The 14,842-nt window shown below is 44.3% G+C and overlaps 1 protein-coding gene across 2 annotated transcripts in view; it reads right to left on the bottom strand.

Moving 5' to 3' along the window:
• Positions 1 to 14,842, bottom strand: part of SNX7 (sorting nexin 7) — a 61,027-nt gene that overhangs the window by 29,109 nt on the left and 17,076 nt on the right. For both annotated transcript variants that reach the window (XM_053915947.1, XM_024570562.4), the window contains exons 3-7: positions 10,744 to 10,854; positions 10,215 to 10,379; positions 8,022 to 8,220; positions 2,944 to 3,143; positions 219 to 305 (exon numbers count right to left, since the gene is read on the bottom strand). In XM_053915947.1, coding sequence (XP_053771922.1) covers positions 219 to 305; positions 2,944 to 3,143; positions 8,022 to 8,220; positions 10,215 to 10,379; positions 10,744 to 10,854 — 762 coding nt within the window. The remainder of the gene's footprint in view (positions 1 to 218; positions 306 to 2,943; positions 3,144 to 8,021; positions 8,221 to 10,214; positions 10,380 to 10,743; positions 10,855 to 14,842) is intronic.

The following is a 14,842-nucleotide window of genomic DNA, read 5'->3' as shown; positions in this document are numbered from 1 at the left end:
TCACTCGTCGTAAAAGACCAGAAAGACAGAAAGGCAGAGGAGCATCGCTGTTAAGCCCACTGACTCACTGGGAACTCAATGTGTAACAGATTTGGGGAGAAGCTTTGGTTTCACTTGCTGAATGCTTCCAAGCAAGCCTGGAAATGGAGTTCTACATTCCTAATAAAAGTTGTAGTCGCCAATTCTGTAGAGTTATGTCAAGAAACTTAAACACTTACCAGGTCAGTATCCGCCTTTTTATAGGTCAAAGCTTCCACTTTGGAGTCCAGTTCTGCTTGTATTTGGTCTCTTCTTTTCATAACACCCTTGGGATTAAAACACAGGGACTCGATCATCTTTGCACAATAAAAATATACATTTCAGAATATAAGTCACCATCATGACTTGAAAAAAGTGTTTTAATCTCTAAAAGCCAAACTGAAAGCAAGTGTTTAGGAAAGTTTTTTCCAAAACCCTTTGTTTTCCCAATGCACATCTTACTGGTGTAGGCGTGTTACACGCAGCTCTTCAGAAAGAGCAAAGAACCGACCAAACGAACAGCCAGCAGGGGCCCTGCAAACTCGGGCTACGGTGTAAACCCACTACCGCTGGGCACGCGGGCCACCCTTTTATCTGACTCCCCCGGTGTGGCTCGTCAGTCCATGACAAGCAGGGAGCCAGAACACAGAAGGGTGCATTCGCATCTGAAGATTTTATTGTAGCTTAAAATATATATGTATGAATCATAGCCACGCTCAGGATGAGAAATTGTGGCCTCTCCTCTGACAGTGGTTCTGTCCTGTTTTCTTGAATGACTGTGATTTCTTGTGTCAGGGCCGTGGCAGGGATGCTTCTGCGGAGGAATCTGCATGCAGAACTCGTCTGTCGCCCTGCCCGTGTCTGCTAGTCGTTTACAGCATCTTCCCCTTGGTGACGCACTTTCCTTCCAAGACATCCTGCTTGGGCTTCATGGACATGAGGACTCCTGTTATTCGCGCTCCTTTCCTGAGGCGTCCAGTGTTAATCAGATAATGATACTCTCATTGTGAACTCAAGTGGCTTCAACAGGTTAAGGAAAAGAAAATGATTCCCCCGGGAGAGTGAAAGGAAAGACATACAAGACGAGGGATTTCATGAGCCACAGGTCTCCTGGGTGTTTTCAGAAGCAGGGAAGAACCTAGACGAAAACTCGTTCAACAGCGACCGGAGGAGGCGGCTGTACAGCACCTGAGTGAGAACTGGGAGATGTGTGGGGAAAAGCATCCTGAAGACTGCTCAGTCTAGCTCGGTGCCCAGGGAACAGCCCTGAAAACGTTCAGAAGAGACGATGATTTCTCCCATTTTAAAGCAATCCTTACACAATTCAACTGATGACCACAATGCTTTTATACTGACTTCCCTGGTTAATTGCCACGGATGTCAGAGACCCCTTCCCTTCCCACAGATGACACAGATGACAATTTAGTCCACTTATTTAAGGTCTGTTTCTGTAAATAGAAAGTACTGTGCCTCCTGTGGGTAGAAATGTTAGCTAAGAGGTTGGTGGCTCAGAAGAAAACGGGTAAAAATTACCCCCACGTAATCATTTCATGGAGGCACATGCTTTTCGTTCCTCAAGCTCACACCGGAGAAACCTCCCCGTGGAAAACAGAAGCAGACGGCAACATAAATGCCACTGATTGTACCCAGGAGTCTAACAAATAATACAATTGAATGAGGGCCTAACAAAACAATTCTTCCTAGTTGCTATTATAATTTTCCCACACCTTTAATGATACATGATTTAAATTGCATAATTTCCATCTTGACATGATAAAGAGCAAAACACTCTAATAAGGGGAAAGAATACAGAATCCACGACTTTAAATAATACAAATCATCTCTTTGAACAGTCACACAAAGGAGGGATCAATGATGAAGTCAAGCAATGGAGGGTCGCCAAGGAAACCGACTGAGGAGCTGAGGAGGAGGGACAGGGGCGAGCCCTCTGGGAAGTGAGATGGGTTTGTCCACAGCACGACCCAAGGAAGGCACGTAACAGCAGAAACCCAAAATAGCCGCCAAACACTTAATGACTCTGCGAGAGGAAAACCTAGAGACGATAAATGTGGAAGGGGCAGATCCCCTGCTGAAAGGCAAAGGCAGCTTTTCTTACCGAGACAGAAGCAAAATTAAAAAAATATCCCCCCCACCCCGATCAAGAGTGCATGCAAACAGAAAGCAGACAGGGCTCGGGGAGAAGCTGCGGAGGAGGTAGGCTCGGAGGTAGGCTCGGCCGCAGCCTCGGCCCCTGCTAGGCGCTGAAAGGCCAGCCCTGGGAGGGGCACTGCGGGCAGAGCATCCTGCGGGTGAAGGACATAAGCTCTGCAGCCTGCACCGCTAAATCCCAGCTATCTGGAAACCTGAGCTCGAACTGAGGAGGTTAAACACAAAACTTGGCTCCAAGAGGGAGAAAGCCTTTTCAAAGAGTGGCAGAAAAACATTTTCACGTGAAGGATTTCTTTTTAGAGGCATCCAGAAGGCAGAACAAACATCGAGACCCAGCTCAAGTGCTTTCTACATAAGGACACGGACTACGTTGCCGGAGCCAACGCACCGCGCACCAGCGGGGAAGTGACTCCCTCACCAGGAGAAATGTCTAAACGCGCTGCCATGCTTTGAAAATTTTAAAAGGTTGGAGGAACGACTCGTATCCCCTGTCTAAATCTTGTCGGAGGATGCTTCAAATCTCCGCATAACCTTACCAACCGTTGTTGGTACTACTGACTAGTCCTGTCTTTTAGAGAAGTATTCCTCCGCTCAGCCATTCATTGGTGCAGTGAACACATACACAGGATGTATCTGCACGCGAAGCCTCCTGCAGCGACGGGAAGAGAGGGGTGCAAACCCAGGAGTGGGAACTGCCTTTAGGAAGCCTCGGACCAGGTCCGGGACTAAGGTGCAAGTGTAATTGGGAGCGCTTACCATTAAGGTCTCACCATAAAGCACATACTCGTGGACGACAGGGAGCAGGGCCTCGGGCAGCCGGGACAGGTGCCTCTCGGTGGCCGTGCTGCACCTGGCCAGGCAGCTGGCAACCCCGCTCAGCGCTTCAGCCAGACCTTCCTCAGACTCCGCCCACAGAGTATGAATTGGGCCGTATTCTTTCATTTCCTCCAAGTACTCTAAAAACAAACAAAAAAATACAATAAATTCTTCAGTTTATGGACGTTTTAACATCCCTGCTGATAGACAGCAAGAAAGGGGCTTATTTTTGTCAGCATTCGCACGTGTTTTTATACACGAATATGGAAAATGGGACATCATCCTTCATTAACTTGACCCGTCACACTGGTCTGCTCGGGTCAGCTGGCGAACGACGACTGTCCAGGGATAAGCAGTGATGGCATCCTTTCTCATTCTCAAAAGTGTCCCGGCTTGGAGGGTAGCTTGTGTGGTCACCATTTCTTCATGGGCTTCTGCCTGACAAACATGCACTACCCCTGAGCGTCTAACAGCAACTTGACCTACAAGAAAAACTTGGCTTCTTTCTCCCTCCTCCTGATTACTATCCTATGGTTGGTGGTAAGTGCTCCCAGGGAGCTAAGCAAAAAGTCTCGGCTGCACCCTGGGCTCCCATCTGCACAGTCAGTCAATCAGCAGGTCCCATGGATCTTCATTGTTACTATGTATCCATCAGCCCCCCCACCCGCCTATCCTCACCTCCATTCTCATCAGCGTCTCTAACCTGCACTCCTGCAAAGGACTTTGACCTCATCTGTCTCCTCCTTTCCCTTTGTGTGACAGAATATAAACCACTGACTTTTGTTTTAGGAATTAGAAAGTTCTGTATGATCCGTCCTCACCTTGCCTCTCTGGATCCAACTCTTGAGATTCTCTCCCAAAGAGGTTTTAATTGAAGCCCCAATCCTCGCTCCTGTATGAGTCTCTCCCGACTTCTGCTCGCTCAGATGCTGCCTGTACCGCTCAGCCATTGCCACCGTCCAACACACTGCGTTCAGCCCCTTAAATCGCAGTCCAAGTGAAGCTCTTCGATCCTGTTCCAAAGGATTCGTGGAGGCTTTGTCCTCAGTGAGCCTAGCATAATGTTACGGTCCTCTTCCAGCCTGTTATAATTTTATGCTGCTACTATCCCCCTCTGCAAGGACGGCTTGCGTAACTGACATACTCCTAGGCCATATGCTTCTTAAAATAGGGGCTGAGGCTTATTTTTTTCTTTTAAGCCTCAAAGCCCGATACATAACGTGTTCAATAAATAGTTCCACATCAATGAAAGAATACATGAATAACAAAAGGACTATTCAATGCTTGATAAGCCATTTATTCAGAAATTTGAATTTCATTTTAAAATCTGAATATTTTTACATTTTTGCTTTCACACTACCAACTTTTAGCAACAGTTTTTTTTTTATGGTAGAAAATGTGTAAGTGAACATTTTTTTTTTTTTGCCTGATAACCATATAAATAAAACTAAATTCTCTATATTTAATCATCTTCTACTCATTAGGGTTAGTTGTAATGCCATATTGTTCTAAGTTAAACAATTATAATTTCAAAAGTTTATACGATAAAGTAAACTGAAAAAATATTTCAAAAATTTAAAACAATGGAAATGTGAGTGGCCACCTAATGAAGTTAATTAGGTTTAATGACCTTAGACCACTTCCCAATCACTCTCCTTACCTAGGCCCATCCTGTATTTAAACAAGGGCCAGAGTAAAATAATATTCCTAGAATAGAAAATATCCTCCTTTACTTCTGTTCTCAATTTGTGTATATCTCAATGTGTGTCACTTAATCTGTTCAATATTTATTTTTTTAAATCATTTTTAAATTTTTATGCTACTACAGTTATCCCAATTTCCCCTTTGCCTTCCTCCGCCCATCCCACCCCCCGCTCCCACAGTCAATTCCCACACTGTTGTCCATGTCCGTGGTCATTCACACATGTTCTTTGTCTAGGCCCTCCCCCTTCCTCCCTTCCCTCTGGTTGCTGTCAGTCTGCTCCTTGTTTCCATCCCTGTGGTTCTATTTTGTTCCTTAGTTTATCTTGTTCATTAGATTCCTATTATAGGTGAAATCATATGGTATTTGTCTTTCACCGACTGGCTTATTTCATGTAGCATAAACTCTCCAGTTCCATCCATGCTGTTGCAAAAGGTAGGGGTCCCTTCTTTCTTTTTCAATAATAAAATAAATATAGAGCTTTTGTAAAATTCAAAAGTGTGCTTACAGAACACTCAGATACACTTGCTTGCACACATTTAACAAGTTGTGTCGTGGTTGGTCTGTTAATGCATTTGTTTCCCCCACTGGACGGCAAGCTCAGCACAGGCACCTACCTCATCCCTCCTCTAATCTCCTTGCAATGAGCAGCACAACATGGGCTCAGTACAAACTTGCCAAATAAACTGGGGAACCCCGAACAAACAAAATCAAAGAAACAACTGAATTAAAAAATAAAAAGAGACCACTGGCTGTGATCACCAAATTCTCTGATCTGAATATGAATGCAGCACCCTCTACCACCTTGGCTCCCAGAGCCACCGAAGGGAACACTCCTTCATACTGAATGGAATCCTCACAAGTGGGCTTCACACTCCTGAGACCAGAAATCCCTCACTGCCCTGGCTGGTGTGGCTCAGTGGACTGAGTGTGGCCCTGCAAACCAAAGGGTCGCCAGTTTGATTCCCAGTCAGGGCACATGCCTGGGTTTCAGGCCAGGTCCCCAGTAGGGGGCATGTGAGAGGCAACCACACATTGATTTTTCTCTTCTTTTCTTTCTCTTTCCTTCTCTCTAAAAATAAATAAAATCTTAAAAAAAAAAAAAAAAAAAAAGAAATCCATTCACTCCCTGAAAAAGGAGAGCTCAGATTTATGAAACCTGTCACACAAAGTCCAGTTCACCTTCTGAGCACCTCACAAACAGGGCTATCACAAACCTGAGATTTCTCACCTCTTCCCTTGCAACAGCCAACACAAAGCATATGGATATTTTATAAACCTCTTAAGTGTCTAGAGTTTCCAGGGGCCTCTCTGAATCGCTATCCTTCTTAACAAGGTATGAAGAACCCACTTAACAGAACTGGAATCACAGAACCTCGTTAAAACAATGAGCTTCTTGGGATTAAAGACAAAATGGCAAATGGTGACAAGGGCAGACCAAGAAGGCTTAAACAAACTGGTAAACCACATTCAGTCACGACAATGACCTCATTAAGTGTCAACGCACAGAAAACGTAGAGAAGCAGCCAACTGATTCCCGATGAAGCACATTTTCCTACCACAACCGATGTTCACTCATTTAGTTAAGTCATTGAACAGAGTTTAACTGAGTATCTTCTACATGTGAGACACTATCTAGAAACGAGAAATACAACAAACTTGTCCCCTTCTTGACCTGATTCAACTTACAGTTTAATGGGGGGCACAGACAATTAAAAAAAAAAACCCAAGCCATCAATATAGGGACTTTAAATAGTTCATTTTTAAAACCAATGTATATTAGGGAATATGTTTTATGACTTACCCATCTACTTTTTTAAAAATGATTTTATTGTTACAGGTAAATGCAATTAGAAAATTAGCAAAAGTCATCATGGAATTAGGAAAACGACATCATGGAATAAGGTTTAACTTATAAACTAAAAAAAAAAAGCAAACAGAAAGAAACTAGAAACAGGAAATGGTGACAGAAAAATAGAGACCTTTTTTCCAATATATAAATCTCTCTGCCGCACTTGGACAGGCCCAATACAGAGACGACTTATCCTGCCAAAATCACTCGAACATGTAGAAACCCTCCTTCCTGAGACTTTACTTCTTTGACTTTAAGCTATGGTCCATGGTGAACATCGAGACCAGCTTAATACAATGACACCCCAGATCTTACGCTCAGGGCTTACTTCACCAATACTATTTGTCAGTGGGGACAAGAATAGCTACTGACCGGTGAAAGCAAATTCGGACTGGCTGTGATGACCTTCCAAAGCATTTAGGAATCCGAAATTTGCACACTACATCTGGGCACAAGAAATACTTCGAAGGGGAAATTCTAACTTAATGTCAGGTGACTCCTTATGGAAGGACGTTGGAAGTTGCCATTGGGTCCTAACAACCAGTAAAATGCTGACCAGGCTGAAAAATCAACATCATCTCTTGGACCCCCAAGAGAAGGGAGGACACAGGACCAACCACTGTCCCTGGGAATGGAGCGACAGACAAGCATCGGGTCTGCCCAGCGCACATCCTCTGAGGTAGAAACCAGGTCTGGAAAGGCTGGGGCAGGGAGATGGGGCCTGGGACTGAGAATCTGCCGAGGCCGGGTGGGCAACTCTGAGAGGTGAAACCTCCAGGGGCCCCAGTCCCAGCAACACTATGCAGTTTATTCCTGGGAGCTCAGCTTGGCTCAGTTCCCACACTGTGTATCCAACAGAAGCCACTCCTGCTTTCCGCAGAGGCTGGAGAACAAGCGTCCTGAAATAGCCAGACAGCTCGGCTCTTCGTGACAAGGCCTGAGCTCAGGGGACATGGCTTACAGGGCCTCACCTACTGGGTGTCACCTGGGCCACAACCACCTGCAGGGAGGGAGATCCCGGCTCCTGCCCACCGGGGCCAGCCCATCCCAACGAAGGGGAGGAGAAACTGAGAATCTCGTGAAGGTCAGTCCAGAGGCTGAGACCTCATCACAGGGCCTGGGGACACTTCCCCTCCCCACACTTCCCCACCATGTGACAACTATTTAACAGTTGCTTGTACTGGGTACATCATGTCCGGTTAGTGAGGAAAAATTACCAGGCTTATAAAAGGCAAAAAAACACCATCTAACGAGACGGGGCAAGCCTCAGACACGGCAGGGGTGCTGGAAGTGTCAGAGTGGGAATGAAGACAACAGTGACGGACAGGCGGAGGGCAGCAGGTGAGGACGGACTGGCGCTGGGGGCAAAGGGTGCTACCCTCCCGCTGTCTGACCGCATTCTCGGATGTGAAGATCCGCCACAACGTAAGCAACGTTCAAGTCGCAAACCAGCGACCTACGTACCCCTTTCCTCCTTGTAAATTCTCTGCGATATTTTGTCTATCAAGTTTATTTTCTGGCTGAATGTTTCAATGAAGTCGTTCATGTCCATGAACTCCTCGGGGCGGCTTTTCACTCCTCGCATGGACCAGGCCACAGCTCGGACTGTCTGCCCCATCTTGCTGAGGAGCCCAGGCCCTTGCTTCTTGTGCGAAGACAGTTCCTAGAAATTCAAAAAAAACAAAAATTGTGGTCAAGGAAGCAATAACGCTCCAAGACCCAACAGAAAAAGAAACCTGATGAGAGGAGAATATAAAGATAATAAAAGTGTCTCATATACATCTTATTTTTTCATGTTAGTTTGAAGCAGATGGGTTTCATGGGGGTACAGCTCTTCCTCAACATCTTAGTCTCCTCAATAACACTCCTTTTCAAAGTAAATCATGTATCTGCGTTTCCTCAGGGCCTGGTCTTTAAAAAGAACACGGTTTATAGAGAGAGTCGTGCTTAGGAAGACCCTGAAGAAGACGGGATGAGAGGAAATGTAATCCACATTTTATTGAGGGACTTCATGGGAAAAATGAGTGAGAGAAGATTGCTCAGAGTCTCAACTACTCCCTGAAAAAAAAAAAACCACTGGAAAGCTTCATTAACTCTTTAGTTATAATAATAGCAAACATATATAGCAAGTTTTATACATTCCGGGCCAATCCTCGCATTTTTATGTACATAACTCACAATGACACCATGAGGGAGGTTCTGTTATTACCCTCGTTTTCCAGGACAAAATAGCGACATGGGAAGGTGAAGGAGCTTGTTCATGGCCCAAGAGCAGGAAATATGGACGGGGCTTGGGCCAGGTGGCACCTGACGCCAGAGGCTTCTCTGAAGCACTGACCCGGTGTCTTCGTTAAGTCCCCAGGATAGTTTGTAACTGGATACAAACTACCCCTGACTGTAGCTCTTCAACCTACTGAAGTGGGCCAACTGGTATACCACTTGCTACCGGCTATCTGTCTGCGGAGAAAGATTTTTTATAAGACACATCACTAGCTATTTCACAGTTAACCCAGGAGGGTCAGTGACAGACTAGCAACATAGAACAAATTTCCAAGCAGTACCATTCTGTGCGCAAATGAGAACAGGTGCCCTGCCTGACCAGTTCCCCTGTCTACCCAGGAGAACTCCAGTTTCACTCGATGGAGTGAACACCATTAGAGACAGCACAGGCCATGCTGGCAAGCTGTGACAGCCACTGCTGACTGTAGGCAAGGCTCCTAACAGCTTCTCCAGTGCTGGAGTCAGGCCACAGACTCAACTCGTGTGAGCCGCAAAGGCCTTGCAGACAGCGGGACTATCTGTGAGGACACAGGTGAACCGCTTTCTAGCTTCCATCACTTTAGCAACAACTGAGAGGTTGATTAAACTCAGCATCAGTCAGTAACTGTTTAATACGGACTGCTTGTCCTATCCAGGATCTTGCTTGATGAATTATATCTTCACAGGAGAAAATAAGAAAGAAGAGGAACATATACTGTTTCTATAGCAGAAATTAGAGTCCCTCCCCCGAAAAGAGTAATTGAAGGGAAATTAAGACATCGAATTATCTATCTAGGTATCTATCCTTCTATCCACCCATCCATCCATTTAATAGTGACTTTTATCCTAATTTGAAAATCCCTAAATACCCATTACTACTCAAAATAGTGTCAATAAAAAGAAATAAATATATTTGTATATGTTCAATATTGGCTACGCATGAATTAAAAAGTCAGCTACTGCCCTGGCTGGTGAGGCTCAGTGGACTGAGTGCAGGCTGTGAACCGAAGGGTCACTGGTTCAATTCCCAGTCAGGACACATGCCTGGGCTGTGGGCCAGGTCCCCAGTGGGGGCCATGTGAGAGGCAACCACACATTGATGTTTCTCTCCCATTCTTTCTCCCTTCCCCTCTCTCTAAAAATAAATAAATAAAACCTTTAAAAAAAATCAGCTACCAAGAGAAATGAGAGTACGCAGGGTGTGAGAAAGGTACAGAATTTCTGTAATGTTTATGTGTAGATTTGACACAGGGTTAAATCTGAAGGTATCGCTCCAATGTTTCAAAATTCTTCTTAATTCCAGGACCCTGCTGTCTGGTTTATATGGGTAAATAGGGGAAGGGTACCACCTTCTAGCCATATAGGCACTGAAGGATTGTATAAGTCAAAATTCTTTACACAAGCTTGTGCCGTAAGAAAAACTTTGAAGTCTTCATTAAATGTTAAAGTTGGATGATCAGCAATTCGGTTCAAAAATGCATGCAGTGCCTTCCGGCGCGTCTCGATGAAGTCATCGTTAAAGCGTTCCACCATCCCCTTCACTATGAACTTTTCTGGCAATGGCTGAGGAAAAAAAAAAAAAAAAAAGTTAAAACCGTACCTGAGTATCAGGTGGTGAAGGATTGTAAGAAATTCTGCATGTTTCCATGTTAGAAGACTATTTGTACCTGTGATCATTTCTCATAAAAATAATTCTAAAAATTCACAATGTTTAACCCCCAAATGACAAAATTTTAACATTACAAAGGTTAGAAATAAATAAATCTGTACTTAGATTGAGAAGTACTTAGATTGAAAAGTTTAAAAACGAATGTTTCTAAGATAAATGAATTACACTGAATTTCAAGGTCTGAAATTGGGTCTTAGGCATTTCATCGATTCACGAGACAAGGCAGTAGCTATTCAACGAGAAACAACGTCAACTTACTGGAATAATCAGAGTGGGGTGTGCTTCTTCCAGTTTTCCTTTTAACCAAAGGAAATCTTGATACCGCCTCCTAACTTCGAATTCACTGGAGTCAAATTCCCCACGAGACGTCTGCGGGAAGCGGGAGAATATCACGGCGCGTGCAATGTGAGCCGGGGGACATTTGCCTGCTGTTATTTTAGACTTTCTAAAATAAATGGGTCTCTAAGAAACATTAACAAATTCTTATTATTCAGTGTTTGTCAGCCCGGGCTTTTTCGTTTTTTTATTTTTTGCAGTCATCAATTCATGTAGCAGATGAAACAAAGCGAACTTTCCAGTATTTCCAGAAAGAAAGCAAACATCACACTCAAATTTAAAATCCAAACTGAAAAAAATCTGTCTCAGAGTCACCATCTGCCTTCCACAAGATTTAACAACGATCATCTTTGGCACGCCTTTCTTGCTAACGAGAACGTGTGTTCTGAATTTAGGTTTCAAAGATATGTCTTTTCTCAAGATGATCAGAATTCAGAATTTGAGGAAAGTTCTATTATTGCAACTTGGAAAAGAACTTGAACATAACTGAGAAAAAATGTTTTCCTGGAATTTGTGCAAATGGATTGCTTTGCTAAAATCTGCTTTCCATATATGAAAATTCTAACATTTTATAGAGTGATTTTACCCACTGTTTTTAAAAAAATGTTATTAATGGAGACTTGATGTGGGAAAAAAAAAAATGTTCCTGTCATTCGCAAGGAATTTTATTTTGAGTTATATGCTTAACTCCTAAAAATTAAGCAAATATATTAATATATCTGTTCTCAACAAACCAAAGACCTATGCCAGCATGTATGACAAGAACATGGGTACAGTTTGGTCAACCTCCCTTTAACTGCCCGGAGCTTCAGCCAAACACAAAAGGAGACCCTCTGACGCACACTCACCTCTCAGAAGAAGACAGTCACGCCCACCAACACCTTATTTAACTGAATTTTTGCATATTAAAGATCATACGCGGCAACATTAAGGTTGAAATGCTGCTGCAGGAGGAAAGAAGACGTAACACATCGCACACCCGTTTCACGTTCACCAGAAATCTCGGTCTCACACACAGATATACATGCAATTGTAACATGAAGTGGTTCAAGTCATCAGCAACCTTAACTGTCAGGAAATAAAGCTCACAGAAGCTGTACTTTCCAAGATTTATTCTGTTGAAATGAATGTTTAGAACACCATACAATGTATCTCAGTAAAACATTCCCTTTTTAGTGGAAAAAGTGGAGGTAAATGAGATGCGGAAATCTAAAGAACTAAATGCTCACAGAACACAGCGAAGTCTTGACTGTTATGCAAAGTGGTGCATGTTATAGAAATGGTAAAAATAGGAAGACTAAATCTAGTAGAAACACAGTTTAACAATATATATGCGTGGGTGTGCATACACACATAGATATGCGAATATACACACATATGCACACAAACCATGCTTTAGAGACACTCATTAAAAAGTAGTTATCGAACACCTCTTGTACCAGGCACAGATGTCCAGGTTCACTACTGATTTCCAAGGGGAAAAAAAATGGCATAGCTAAAAATAAAAACACTCAAAAACTGAGCAGTAAAGATGGAGCTTCTCGTGCCCTCCAGAATGGCTAGCACTTTAAGGAAACAGAAGACAAGAGGAAGATGTAACATGGAGTCACGTGAGAGTCGATTCTGTCCCCATTGTGGCCGAGGACTGAAAGCAACCCTCTCCAACTCCTGCAGTAACAGGGTGAGTGCAGGCCGTAAAGGCAGTGGTTCTTCCTTCCTATGGGCTCGCTGTCTCCTACACACGTGACTGTGACAAGGAAAACAAGTGCCATCGGCTGGCTTCAGATCATCGCTAATTTCCCCAGAGCACGGGCAGCAGCCTTGTCCCACGGAAAGTGGCCAATCGGGGCCGTTGGAAGACAAGTAAAAGCCACGAGATGGGATTTGGTGACTGATCTCCAACTCAGAAAGAACGTGTGATCTCAACAGTGAATTTGGATCACAAATCATGTTTCCGATCGAGAATACTGTTTTCCACGGGTGTTACATGGTAAATGGTGTTTAATTTTTCATGTCTGGCCGTTGACGCCTGGGTACTGGAGTTTAGAACTAATGGCTTCATGTGATCAACACCCCAAAAGGCATTCACTCAACACACTCCGACCTTCGGTCAAGGTCAGTGACTCTTCGCACTGAGGACACAGAAACCTGTTTTTGAGGGAACACGGAGCTAGAATCAAGAACACACTTTAGGCCCTACCTGCGGTCGGGCAGGCATTTATGAGTTCTGTCTTCATGATGAGCGTGGGTGAGGAAAGCCCCTCGTTCAATGTCAGGTCTCATGTCTGGGTGCATGAAGCGGTAGGTCTCCAAAAGAGAGAGTGCTTCCTTAGGGCGGTCCCCTCCCAGAGTCCCACCTGGAGAATGGAAGGTCATTTCCCATGGGGCCATAGTTGCCAGGAAAGAGAGCTTCCTGGTGTAGTTATTTTTGGTCAGATCATTCTTAAGGGTTCCTAAGTACATGTGAGTGCATCCATCCTTATAATCTCAGTGCCCACTGATATCAGTGTTTATGAAACAAAATCTCAGGAAGCCATCTCTGAACCTTGAAATTAGATAGGGTACCCCATGCTCAAAAAATGCCATATTTCTCTGCCATCACATGTTTAACTATAATGAAGTAATTAAGCATATAATGGAAGGTCCATAGCGGTGGAGGATACCGTCTGTTTTGGTTGCTGATGTCACCTTAATGTACAAGCACCTGAGACATAACTGACATTCAATGAAGCTCTCTTGAATATATGAGTAGATGAAGGCTTGAATAACAATGGAAATACTATGTTTGATGACATAATTTACACCTACGAAATGTTTATATACTCCTATTTGTACCTGCAATGCACAGTCTGCTCTACCTCGTATTTAAGCTCAGTCTGTGTACTAGGATGGAGTGAAAAATAATTAAAAAGAGAACAAAGAAACTTGAGTTTGTAAGAGTTCAACCGGAAGATAGAGATGCACAAATGTGTAACAGGAAACACGTGTAGCACGAGAGTAAACTGTCGGGAGTGAAATCCCAGCTCAGCTAACGGCTACGCTGCGTAAGCCTTGACAGGTTCACACAGAGCAGGTCCTCGTGCACAAAACGGGGGCAGATGGTGAGGGCTATAGCCCAGGAGCGCCGTGGGCTTAAACTAGGTGCTCAGTGAGAGCACTGCCTGGTGGGGAAGTAACGCACACGAATTGTCTGCTAGAATCAGTAGGAAGTCCATTTGGGGCTTATCAAGGACGTCTTTCTGAGAAACAGATGATGAGAAAAAAATTTAGTTTCACAAATTCTTTGCTTGAAAAGGTGCTGACAAGGGGTGATTGTAATTATAACAGTAGTGACAGGAGAAACCCGGCACCGTTCTTAGTAGTGTGTCTGTACGAACACATTAAATATTCACAAAGACCCTCCCACGCGGTGGCCATCACCCAAGTGACAAACGAGTAAACAGTCTAGAGAGGTGAATTCAAGTGCCCAGGACACAGAGCAAGGAAGGGGAGGAGTCAGGATTCAACCCCATGTAGTCTCGCAATGGCTAGGAGACTGAAACTTTCTTCCCTCACCGACTCGTTCACTAAAAGGTAAACTCCTGACTTACTGAAGCCTAAGGATTGTGCTTGGAATTATGGAAAATGAAGATACGGTGACCTTCTTTGGGAAGCTCACGTACTCGTTGGGAATAAACACAAATAAACAGCCCCGGCCAGTGTGGCTCCGTTGGCTGGAGCATCATCCCATAACCAAAAGGTTGCAGGGTGGACACCCAGTCAGGCACATACCCAGGTTGCAGGTTCAATCCCTCGTTGAGGTGCGTACAGGCCGTGGGGGGAGGGGTGCAACTTACTGATGTTTCTCTCTCTCTCTCTGAAATCAGTGCACATATCCTTGGGTGAGGATAAAACAAACAGCAGAAGAAGCAGAAGCGGACTGCCAGCCTGCAGGAGCAGGTTGAGCAGGGGCAGACGTCCTTCTGAGTGGTGTCTCGAGAAAGAAACAGCAGTTGTTCCATCGGAGAGCTGGCGGGTGGAC

The sequence above is a fragment of the Desmodus rotundus genome, chromosome 12, assembly GCF_022682495.2.
Source record: "Desmodus rotundus isolate HL8 chromosome 12, HLdesRot8A.1, whole genome shotgun sequence".
NCBI classification, from domain to species: Eukaryota; Metazoa; Chordata; class Mammalia; order Chiroptera; family Phyllostomidae; genus Desmodus; species Desmodus rotundus.
The sequence above is the reverse complement of the archived record's forward strand: the minus strand, read 5'-3'. Positions and strand labels throughout refer to the sequence as shown.